Raw genomic sequence first — 12,420 nt, forward strand, 5'->3', positions numbered from 1 at the left:
CTTGCATGTCCCAAATGCAAATGTGCGTGTGTATGTGTGATGGGTTGGACCCCCCTTCTGGGATGCCACCTGATGTACTGGGATTTCACTGAGCCTCCCCTGCTCAATCAGCCTGGGTTCCCTCTCCCTGCTTTGCTGAATTAGCTCTCCGGCCTCTTGCAGCACACACACAGGTCGGGCCACACCGCGCTGCAAACACAGACTGAAGTCAGCTCTGTGTGAGAGGACTCCCCCAGCACTCACGTGCACACCACTTTTGGGAGATAAACCCAAAATAATAGTGTCTTGCGCTGCATAAAGAAATCTGCACAGCGCAAGCTCATAAAAATCCGCCCTCTTCCTCAATGTGACGAGAGATGTGCACACTTCTTGCCTCTCCCCCAGTTAGAAATTGCATAAACTGGGTTTATTATAAACAAGAAATAAGTTTATTAACTAGCAAAGGTGGATTTTAAGTGGCTATAAGAGAGAACAAACAGAACAAAGCAGCTTTCTAAGCAAATGAAACCAAACACACAATCTAAGCTAGTTTCATTATAGAAATTGGTTACAAATAGTATTTCTCACCCTAGATATTGTTGCAGGCAGATTACAGACAGTCTTGAAAGGCAGCTGCACTGGTCTCCCTCTTGAGACTTCAGTTATTTCCGATTTAATAATTTTATTAAGATAATGTTGAAATAAAAAGAAAACGGTACAGAGTTTAGGCATAGAAGTTTCTGGTTATCAGGGAATAAGGTACAGATTATCAAGGGGTGCGAAATTCGGTTTAGGAGCTGGTGGCGTAAGGAATACATAATCTGCAATCTCCCCGATTGGGGGTAAAAGTTTAACCGGTTAAAGTACAGACATTGAGATATGGGGGTATGTTGTCCATATAATGGCTATGTTCAGGTGTGGAGTATAATGAGTGGATACGATCTACCCTCATTTGGTGGGATTTAATGTTCAGTGAGTTTATGGTTCCAGTTCATACGGTCCAGTGGAAAAAGTCTCTCAGTCCCTTTCCCATAGTGGATGCACGATGTCGTACCGGCTCACACCTCCTGGTACTGTCGGTGGCCGGTGATGTGTTCGATATAGATGTCCCTGGACCATCGGATGGTGTCCGAGACCATGAGGTGCCGCATGAGCCGTGCGTAGCATCAACCAATCCCACAGGTCCGCAGCACACGCTCGTTGCAGGGGTCCCAAGCGCCCAGGGCTCCGACGATCAGGGCATCCAGCTGCACCTCGTAGCCCTTCGCTCTCAGGGTGTCAGCCAGAGGGGCGTATTTTTCCAGCTTACGAGCCCGGGCTTCTCGGAAGGCTGGGATCCTCTTCTTGAAGGAGACCGTGATGTCGATGAGGATGATCTTTTTCTGGGCCTCGTCAGAGACTACAACATCAGGTCGCAACTGGCTTTCAGTACCGGGGATGGCGCAGTTCACGGCGACCTCCCCCAGGCGCGGGGCGATGGCTTTCACCAGGCGGTTCTGGATGGCATTGTGGCGCAGCTGCCAGGCTCTGGAGTGGGGCTTGCAGCTGCACAGGACGTGGGGCAGGGTCTCGTTGGAGTAGCTGCACTTTCTGCAACGCTTGTCTCGGTTCCTGTGGCGGACGGCTCCGTTGAGCAGGATGCAGTTGAGCCAGGCGTGGTGGATGAACCGCCAGTCGGCGAAACGGGTGAAGCCGCCCCCGGCGAGGAGGTGGTTGCTGGCGTCCCACTTGCTGGTCAGTTCGAAGGCTTTACCCTGATCCGGTTTACGCTTCAGGGCTTCCATGTACAGCGAGTGGATGGCTGCCTTCAGGGTCCTCTCCAGCATGCCCCTGGCGCTCGGGGTGACGATGGTGTTGTCCTCAGACCTGATCTGCAGCACCAGGACTCCCAGCTCCTGGCACTCCTCGCACCACTCCCAGTGGCAGCCAATGCGCTTCCCCAGGCGACGCGTGGCATTGCGAGCACAGGACCACAGTGAAGCGATGTCGCGCCTGTCCCATCCGAATTCGCCATCCAGGGAACCGCTCAGGAAGCTGGCGGTGTCTTGGTTGGAGGGAGTTAGACACCCTTCCAGCTTGGGTTCAACCCTTCTCCCCTCAGTTCAGTTCTTGCTTCCAGGTGTTTTTTTTCAGTGTCTCTTTGGGTGGGGAGACAGAGGAGAACCCCTACGATGTCATTCCCCTGCCTTATATAGCTCTTGTGTTAGGCAGGAACCCTTTGTCTTCCAGTGGAAAACCACTGGCATTCCAAAAGGGGCGGAGGGGTGTCCAGTGCTAGGTAACTCAGCCCTTTGTCTCTGCCCGGCTGTTGCAGCCATTGCTCATAGGCTATCTCCAGCATCCACAGGAAGACTAAGCTCTTTCACAGTCCATTGTCTCTGCTAATGGCCCATTAGCCCTTTCTGGCTTTTCCATTGTTGTACCTGAAGCACGGGTTACGGGTGACACCCAAAGTAACACTACTGGAAATACAGATACAGAGTTAATATTCCTAACTTCAGATACAGAAATGATATAGGCATGCAAATTGAATAATCACATTCAGTAAATCATAACCTTTCCAATGATATCTCACACGAGCCATCTTGCATAAAGTATATCTCAGTTATGTCCTATTCATATCATAAGCATATTTTCATAAAGAATATGGAGTGAAATGTCATGGTAAGGACACATGTTACACTCACAGATGCGAGCTTTCCCCATGCAAAATATGTTGGCAAATCTCAGAAGAACTGGTAATTTTTATTTAGGATAATTACCCCAAAGTTTTAGATGCTTATAGATACTTTGTCCAAATTATGCAACCACTGTGGACTTGTAAAAATAGGCTGGAAATCTTGTGAGCAGTCACTTAGCATTATTGTTCACCCTTTGTATTGCTGTAATGCCCTAGGGCCTCAGTGGGGATTGCTGTATTGCACTAGGTGCCATGTGGTCATCTTTGCAGTGGTCTATCAGCATTTCTCCTTCTCTGCGGTCAAGGCATGTAAAAATAAACAGGGGGAAGCAAAAATTATCTGTAGAGATGATCAAAAAAAAGTCGTTTCAATGACACTTCTCATTGAAATTCAAGCTGAAAAATCATCACATTTTGGTGAAAATTTCATTCTTCACCATTTAATCAGATACACAGCTGTTTGATTTCCTCGATATTCTGATGAAATTTTCATCAAAATAAAGTTTGTTTTTACAAAAAACTCTAACTTTTTTTGGTGAAAATGTCACTTAGGGAAAGATTTTAAAGGTACTTAAGTGCTTAACTCATGGGAGGTAGGCACCAAAACACTTTAAAAATCTGTTCTTTACAGTTTGACCAGTTCTTCTAGTTATCCAAAGTAGACAAGCCAGATCCAGTTACTTGTCACTATGAATTTTAGGCAGTGGTTTGGACCAGTTCTTATTTGAGCCACACAAATTCAGCCATACATAGTCCTGATAAGTACTTGACACAAATGCATAATCCCACATGCATTCTGGGAAACTGCATGACACATTCATTTACTTTCAGTTTATAAAGCTAAATGTAGATGCATAAATTAGAAACAAACAGATCTTTAATATTAACAAAATTAACTCTCTTGCCAAAATAACTGCATATCCTCCCAGCATTAATCGTTTATACACACACCCCTGCTCGAACCCAACAGCTCTATGGATTATGATCTAGTCTAACCTCACACATAACAGAAGTCATGGGATTTCATCCAGTGACTTTCATAACTACCTCACAAGCTGTGGCTCAGCTAGATCATATAGCTTTTTGAAAGGCCTCAAGTCATGATTTGAAGATTCCCCAGGGGTGAAGAATTCACCACATGCCTTAATAAGCTGCTGTAACGTTGAATTACAGTCACTGGTTGCAAAATTCTAACTGGAAATAAATGCAAATTATTTCTACTTGAATTCCCAGCCATCAAATCTTTCTAATTTGCCAGCCAAATTAAAGATCCATCTATGGTATGATATCTTCTCCCTGGGCAGGTACTTTTAGACTAATTAAATTGCCTCTTAACCTTACATATTCCAGTTTTGTTTGCTGCTATTTAAAAAAAGTCTCCACCCCTCTAAAAGTGGAAAGGATATAGGAAGGGGAATAAGCTATACTGGTATCAGGCACCTTTGTACCTGTATAATTGTGGCCACACTAGGAGTTGTACCAGTATAACTATCCATAAACAAAAAAAAAAGACCCTCACACTGCTAACTAACAGAGGGTATGTCTACCCAGCCTGGCACTGAAGGTATAATCTCCAGCTCTGGTAGACCTCCACTGGAGCTGGTCTGCTAAAAATAGCAGTGTAGCCATGGAGACTTGGGAGATGGGATGGGCTAGCCGCTCTCGTATTAGAGTCTTGGATGGGATCATACTCAGGGCAGCTAGTTCTCGCCGCTCATGGGACAGGCCCAAAGATTCTTGGGTTTTCTTTCTTTTCTCCCCTTCTATCCCCCCTTTTTCCTTTTTGCCTCTGGAAAAGAAGACAGAGGAGTGGGATAGAAGAGAAATGACAAACAGAGAAGGGAAAAGACTAAACTTTTTCTTTTCTGGTTTCATTGAAAAAATGGATTTGAGAGAACAACTTTTTGGTGACTATTTTCAATTTTGCAAAAAAGCCATTGGCTGGTGGAGAGAAAAAATACATTTGAAAAATATCATCTGACTCCAGTTCCATCCCATATAGAGGTCCCTAAGTATTTATATTCAGTTGCACCCCAAATCTGCCCAGTTGTCACCCCAAAGGCTTGTCTACATGGAGAAACTGACCAGCCTAGTTATAGCAGAATAATTAAACTAAAGTAGCTATGCCAGTGTCACAGCCTGTGTGGATGGTTTATTCTGGAATAAAAGTGTCTTTAGTGGTATAAGTAGTCCACTATAGCTGTACTGGTCAGTTCCCCCATGTAGACAAGTTTAACTCGTGGATCACTTTGGGTAAATGTCATTTGATCCCAGCCTCTCTGTACTTGGGAAGGGGTGAAGAAAAGCAGCGCTCTGGCATGTTAAGAAGCTGTGCTTGTATTTGTCACTCCTGTGCACAGTGTTTAGCGTACACCCCGAAATGGCAACCATTCTACTCCCTGGGACTTCCGAAATCTGGCACGGTGCACACAGCTCAGCCCATATGAGGTTCCCCAGCGCTCGTCCCAAAATCCAGTACTGAATGCTACTGACCTGGGAGTATGCATATGAGTGAATTTCTTTAGTCCAACAATAGGTTTATTACGGGGGGCGGGGAATATTGGCTTTCAAATAATCTGCTCTGCATTGGAAGGAGATGTATAATGGCAGGACTTCAGCATTTCCCCCCTAGATTCCCCCTTCCGCCCACCCTCCAACAAGGTATGTGTGGCTGGCAAGTGAAGGAGCCGTTAAGCCCATTGACATATTTATAAAGGTCTGTTTACTAGAATCATGATGGGCAGGCACTTGCTAATGGCTCTTTAAAACAAGATCTCCCCAGTTAAACTAACCCAGCTTTGGCCAGGAAGCTATAAAAGGAATTCTAGTTTCCACCACAGCACAGAGAGATGATGATCTATTCTTCCTTTCTCTCCCACAGTGTCTCCTCGACAAGCAGGCATCCGATACTTTATTCAGAGCCAACGCTGTAGCTTAAATCTCTTCTTCCGTCGGGGTTGTTAACCCAATCAAATATTCATTTGCAGCAAGCTTCAGCACACCCAAGATCTGACATAAAGTAATTCCACCCCAGTGTGTTCCACTCAACAGGATTATTCCTTGTAGTAATCACCAAGCTGTTCCCAAATTGAGCTTCACATAGAGCTTTCTGTGCAGACACATGCACGCCAGTAGCTGCTATTGCTTTACCATGGGAATTTATGAAGTGGGAACGCAGGAGGCTGGATCCTGAGCTGGTGTATAACAGCAGAGCTCCAGTGAAGCCAGTGGAGTTACGCTGATTACACCATCTGAGGATCTGGTCCAGGAAATGAATCCTTTGAGTTATGCTACAGTTACTCATTAAGAAGGGGACAGATTTAAAATATTCCACGTCATTCAGCCACACCATGTAAGGAGCCACCTTCCTCGACTGAACCACTGCTGCCTCTATTTTGTATTCCCTTAGCACAGAAAGGACCCAACCGAGGCCAGGACCCATTGTGCTAGCAACAAACTATGTTTGTACAGCGTCTGCCCTGAAGTCTAGGGGGATGGCTACATGAGAAACTCTATAGTGGCACAACTGTAAAGAAGAGGTTCTTCTGTTGCTGTGGTAGATCCAGCTCCAGGGGGCGGTAGCTAGGTCAACAGAAGAATTCTTGTGGAGGCAGAGTATGTAATAAACATCAGTACCAGCAGGAGTACTGTGACCCACAGAAGGATTACTGGGCTGGAAGAACTCCTATCTGCCCCCACCCCCAACACAATCCCTTCTAGCCCCCTGGAGAGAGGTGGGGTCAGTTACCCTCCAAATCTGAATCTCCAAGGGAAAAATAAATCGCTTCGCCCAGCATATTCTTCTGTACAACTCCACCCACCCTGAGCTGTCCCTCTTAGTACAGACGTCAGATCTCAGCGAGACCTTCTGGGGCTTCCGAGATCTGATGTCTGCCCTGGGACCAGAGGGCTGCTCTCCTATCTTACAGATTCAGAGAATTCTCTGGGGTGAAAGATGCCACATAATGAAAGTGCTAAAAAGTTTACATTCTATACTGGGAAGATACTCAACACTGGAATGTACTTCCCTCCTCTTCCACCAATAATAGGACTTCAAAGATTGCAGAGAGGCAAAACTGAGATCCATGGAATGTAGCTAACGTTAACCGGGGGACAATCAACTGAAAGGCAGGAAATAGGAAATTAACAAATACTTGTTCACAGTTGGCCTGTGGGATTCATTGCCACCAGATGTCATTGAGGCTAAGCACTTAACCAGATTCAAAAAGAGAATGGACACTTATTTGGTTAACAAGAACACCCAGAGTTTATTCTGCTTGTTCCTTACTGCTTTAAGAGTTTTGGAACGGATATCAACTCTCTGTTTCCAAGCAGGAGCCAATTTCTAACTCATATTGGTTAGGAATAAACTTACTTGCATCTTCCTTTCAAGCAGATGGAACAGGCCTCTGTCAGAGACATGATACCAGACTTGAGGGACCCTTGATCTGATCCAGTCTGGCGATTCCATTATTCCTCTACACAGGGCCGGCCCACAACATTTTGGCACCTGAGGCAGGGAGCTCAAATGACACCCCCATGCCCCCTCACTTGGGCCAAAACTTTGAAAGGTCTCAATTCTGCCTTCTTCCTGTTCTACGCCTCTCATGGTACTGCTCTGCTACCTACCCCAATAAAGGAGAACTAACAACTTAAACTGCCTTGTTCAAAAATTTGAAGTAACACTTAACTTTCAAACGCCTGAACAGCAAATGTAACTTTTCTTGTCTGCATAGCAAACACTGGCATTTTTATCTGTTTGAATAATCAAAGTGGTGCTTTCCGTGCCTTCTTGGTTGCAAAGATTTCAACTGCTTCCTGAAGGTCCACAGTCTGGGCCAGCTCATGCTCTATTGAGATGGTTGCAAGGCCGACCAGCCTCTCCTGTGTCATTATGGAGCGTAGATGTGTTTTTATTAACTTCAGCTTGGAGAAGCTGCATTCTCCATTGGCAACTGTTACTGGAAGTGTTAGAAGTATGCACAGAGCAACAAAAGCATTTGGAAAGAGGGTGGTCATCTTATTTGTGCACATATATTCCAGAACAGCCTTTGGAGTTGATCCTGCTGAAATGTATCTTGAAAGGGCTTTCAGTTCATCACCTAAATCACTCGCATCGATATCGCACATGTCATCATGTCAGCACTGTCTCTAGTGCGCTGCATTGCTGGTGTAGGTCTTCTTCAGGTATAGTGAGGAGTTTGGGAATATCATACAACATCCCAAATATACTGCTGTGTTCTTTGAACTGCATGAAACGTTCTTCAGCTGACTGTATTGCACAATCTAGCACCTGGTTAAAGAATTCAACTTTGAATTGTTGTTTGCGGTCTCTTATGGGATTATCCTGTGCCTCGTAATCAAAATGTCTTCTTCGGTGATTCTTGTATTCTTGAATGGGTGGAAAATAGCTTCAGTATGAAGTTCCTCTGCCAATTTCTGTGCACTCTTCAGAACGTTTTGAAATCCCTCATCTGACAGGTAAGACTGTAGGTATGACTTTGCTTTGTCCAGTTGTTCCATTGCTCCAGATCTATCAAGGTCAAAACCTTGGAGTCGCTTGCTTACAACATTTATTTCAAACAGTATGTCAGGCCACAACACTAAGCCACACAGAAATGTGAAGTTATGTATGTTTCTGGTGATTCCATTTCCCTCTGCCACTGTTCTCCCACGAACAGTTCCTGTCATAGCATTATCCTCCATAATGGCAACTATGGCATCATCTATCTTCCCAATTTGGTGTTTGATAGGCTTTATCGCCTCCACTCGACTTTCCCATCGTGTGGCATGCAGTGGTTTCAGTGTCAGAGAGGATGTTCCCAGATGTTGCTTCAAAATTTGCCATCGATGAGTTGATGCAGAGAAAAATACATAGATGCTTTGAATTACATTAAAAAATTCAGCAGCCTCACTAGAAGCTGATGCTGCCGCACTGACCACCAAGTTCAATGAATGAGAACTGCATGGGACAAAAAAAGCTCGAGGGTTTAACTCTCAGATCCATGTCTGCACTCCTCTATTCTTTCCTCTCATGTTGGCACCATTATCGTAGCCCTGACCTCTCATGTCAGCTATCGCAATTCCCGTCTCTTCCAGCTTTTTAAGAAGCACTTTTGTCATACCAGCTCCTGCAGTATCATTAATGTCAATAAATTCTAGAAAATGCTCTCTGACAGTCACCATTGCAGGGACATTTTCATTAGATTCTGTTGTTGTTACAAAATGCACCATTAAAGTCATTTTTTCCATATGGTTGATGTCCGGTGTGCAGTCCAGAATAACAGAGTAATATCTTGCTGACTTCAGATCTGCCACAATCTTCTGTTTGACTTTTGCTGCCAGTAACTGAATGATCTCATTTTGAATTGTTTTTCCAAGGTAGTGGTGTGTGTACATTCCTTGGGTGGTGACTCTTCTTAGATGCTCCTGGAGTACAGCATCAAACTCAGCCATCAGCTCCACAATTTGAAGGAAGTTTCCATTGCTTGGCACATACAGCTGATCTGAAGTGCCACGCAGTGCTAGGTTTTGGGTAGCAAGCATTCTCACAATGGCAATGAGCCTTTTCAGAACATTTTGACTGTAAAGAGACTCTGATGCAACCTTCTCTTGATGCCGATCATCTATGGTGGCCTTTAACCTTAGTCTCATCGCAAGCTCGTTCCATCTATGGAATGCTCTCTGCTGATTTGCTGCCTTCTCATGGCATGCCAGATTTCTAGACAGATTTTTCCAGTCCTTTGTTCCTGTAGAACCCAGTGTGGCTGGAAGATTAGACTGGAAGAGTTGGCAACAAAAACAGTAGGGAGCATTCTGGGTTTTTGAGTACATAAGCCATGGCCTCTCCACTTTGTCACCATTGGGGATTTCACACCAGTAATGTGCTGGATACAAACTTCTATTTTCATTGTCTTTGGGGAACATGAAATTTTTCACTTGCTGTGGCCCATGCAGTACAAGCATAGGCGTGCACAGGGGTGTGCCGGGCGTGCCCAGGCACACCCTAATGCCCTGAGCTCCGGCTGGGCAGGCTGCTCCTCCCCCCTCCCCCACGGGAGGGTCGGGGGTGGGAGGAGGAGGAAGAGGAGGAGGCTGCAGCAGTTGCAGGCAGTGATGGCGGCTGAGCCATGTTCACATCGCTGCTGCGCTGCTGGCCCCAGTGGCGCGGGGTGAGTGGAGTCGGCCCGGGGCCCACCTCCACCAATATTTGGGGCCAGGTGTCCCCCCCAGCCCCACCTGCTGCCCCCCCCGTGCCTCCCCCAGCCCCCTCTTGCTGCCCCCACACACCTCCCCGGGCCCTGGAGCAGAGCATCCCTGCCTCTGCCCTGCAGCTCCATGCTGCCTCCCTGCAGCAACTGCTGCCACAGGGTCCTAGTGCCCCCCATCACCACCGCTGGGACTCTGACCGGCCCTTCCACCTCAGATCCTTCCCTTTTCCGGCGGGACCCTCCACCAGCACAGCCCCCCCTCGCCCACAGTCACCGCTCCTGCCCCATGCTGGGCAAGGGGCAGCCCCATCCCTCGCCCCCAGTGAGGCTACAGGCAGGGCGACAGCAAGGGAGGAGGGGCACGCAGCTCCCCCCAGCACCCACCACGTGGGAGGCGAGGAGATTCCTGGACCTGAGAGGGGCCCTAGGAGCACACTCAGTGACAGTGGTGGGGGTGAGTGTGCTGCTGGGGGGGCGGGAAAGAGGGGCTCCTCCCCCAGAGCTCGCTGCTGCCAGCAGAAAAAGGGCTGGGGGGAGTCCTCCTCTCTGTTCCCTGTCCCGGAGCAGCCTGCCTGCACCCGAAACTCATCCCCAGCCCTGCCCCACCCCAGAGCCCACAACCCCAGCCAGAGCTTTCACCCCCCGACCACACCCTCAACCCTCTGCCCCAGCCCTGAGCCTCTCTAACACCACAAGCCCCTCATCTCCAGCCCCAGCCAGAGCCCTCATCCCCCTGCACCCTAACCCTCTGCCCCAGCCCTGAGCCTCTCTAACACCCCAAACACTTCATCTCCAGCCCCAGACAGAGTCCTCATCCCCCGACACCCAACCCTCTGCCCCAGCCCTGAGCCTCTCTAACACCACAAGCCCCTCATCTCCAGCCCCAGACAGAGCCCTCATCCCCCTCCACATCCCAACCCTCTGCCCCAGCCCTGAGCCCCCTCCAACACCACAAACCCCCCAGCCCCAGGCAGAGCCCTCACCCCCTGCACCCCTACTCTCGCCCTGAGCCCCTCCCATATCCAAACCCCTCATCTGCAGCCATACCCCACAGCCCTCACCCCTCACCTCTGCACCCCTCCCATCCCCAAACTCCCTCCCAGAGCCTGCACCCTGCACCCCAATCCCCTGCCCCAGCCTAGGGCCTGCACTGCAGACCTCCCCCACCCAAACTCCCTCCCAGAGCCTTGGGCAGGTGGGAGGCAGAGTTTGTTGGGATGGAGTTTGGGCGTGGGCGGGTTCTGGGCACCACCAAAATTTCTACAAACCTGCCACCCCTGGTTACAGGGTCTCCCCTGCCTGCCCGCCCGCGCAGGGTGTGTTTGTTGCCTGTACAAACTTCCCCAGCAGCTTCACAAAGTTGTAACTGTGTCACACAGCGAACCCCATGCTGCTACCGTGACCCGCTTTGGCCCCCCGCCCGCCCTGGCCTGCCCAGCCAATCGTCACCTCCCCAGCGCTACACATGACCTTTGTTGACTTACGTCAGTCATAGCACTCTTCCACCGCCGCACTCCAGCTTGGTTGGTGCTCTTTGCGCACGCCCCATAAGTGCCATCACGTCATTGCTCATGGGGATGTCCAGGGGGATGTCCAGGGGGTGTGTCATAACCATACCGTTAAGGGTAGCCTAGAATTCCTCCCTACCTGTAAGGGGTTAAGAAACTCAGATAACCTGGTTGGCACCTGACCAAAGGGACCAATGGGGAAAGAAGATACTTTCAAATCTTGGGGGGGGGGGGAGAAGGGGGGAAAGGCTTTGTGGTGTGTTCTCTGGGGAAAGCAGAGAAGCATCAGGTCAAAAAAATGCCTTCTCCTATAAACCATCCTGTACAAGTCTCTGATATTACAAAAAGAGTAAGTAAATGAGGCAAGGAGTGATAGATTACCTTTTGTTTTCAACTTGTGAATTTTCCCATTGCTAGAGGGAGGTTTATCCCAGTTTTTTGTAACTTTAAAGTTTTGCCTAGAGGGGAATCCTCTGTGTTTTGAATCTGATTACCCTGTAAAGTATTTACCATCCTGATTTTACAGAGGTGATTCTTTTACCTTTTCTTTAAATAAAATCTTTCTTTTAAGAACCTGACTGATTATTCCATTGTTCCATGACCCAGGGGTTTGGGTCTTTGATCATTTTGTAACCAATTGGTTAGGATATTATTCTCAAGTCTCCCCAGGAAAGGGGGTGTAAGGGCTTGGGGGGATTGCTGGGGGAAGAGGAACTCTAAGTGGTCCTTTCCCCTGGTTCTTTGTTAAAATCACTTGGTCTCTTGACCATGAGATGCTTTTCTTAAAGTTCCAGCTCCTGGAGTTGTGTGATTAGAGGAGAATCTCAGCCAACATTTAAAAAATAATAATAATAACAGTTTCTAGCCCACAAGCGTGTGGAGGAAAGCTTGGAAGTGTGACCTGATTGCAACCCTAATGGCTCAGAAGCTAGGAGGTCATCAAAAAGAACCCAAAGTTGATTGGCTTAAAATTCATGAGATTTTTGAAAAATGCTCTCATGTTTTGGGGTCCCTGACTCAGAACTTTTGAATACTTGGGGCT

At 47.8% G+C, this 12,420-nt stretch overlaps 1 protein-coding gene across 1 annotated transcript; it reads right to left on the bottom strand.

Moving 5' to 3' along the window:
• Nucleotides 1-1,115: 1,115 nt before the first annotated feature.
• On the bottom strand, nucleotides 1,116-11,421 carry LOC141995656 (uncharacterized). Its single transcript, XM_074966921.1, has 2 exons — nucleotides 11,355-11,421; nucleotides 1,116-2,441 (listed from the first exon to the last, which is right to left on the bottom strand). The coding sequence occupies exon 2, from the start codon at nucleotides 1,803-1,805 to the stop codon at nucleotides 1,146-1,148; it is 660 nt and encodes a 219-aa protein (XP_074823022.1). The 5' UTR covers nucleotides 1,806-2,441; nucleotides 11,355-11,421; the 3' UTR covers nucleotides 1,116-1,145.
• Between the last annotated feature and the right edge of the window lie 999 nt (nucleotides 11,422-12,420).

Source organism: Natator depressus, chromosome 11, assembly GCF_965152275.1.
Source record: "Natator depressus isolate rNatDep1 chromosome 11, rNatDep2.hap1, whole genome shotgun sequence".
Taxonomy (NCBI): domain Eukaryota; kingdom Metazoa; phylum Chordata; order Testudines; family Cheloniidae; genus Natator; species Natator depressus.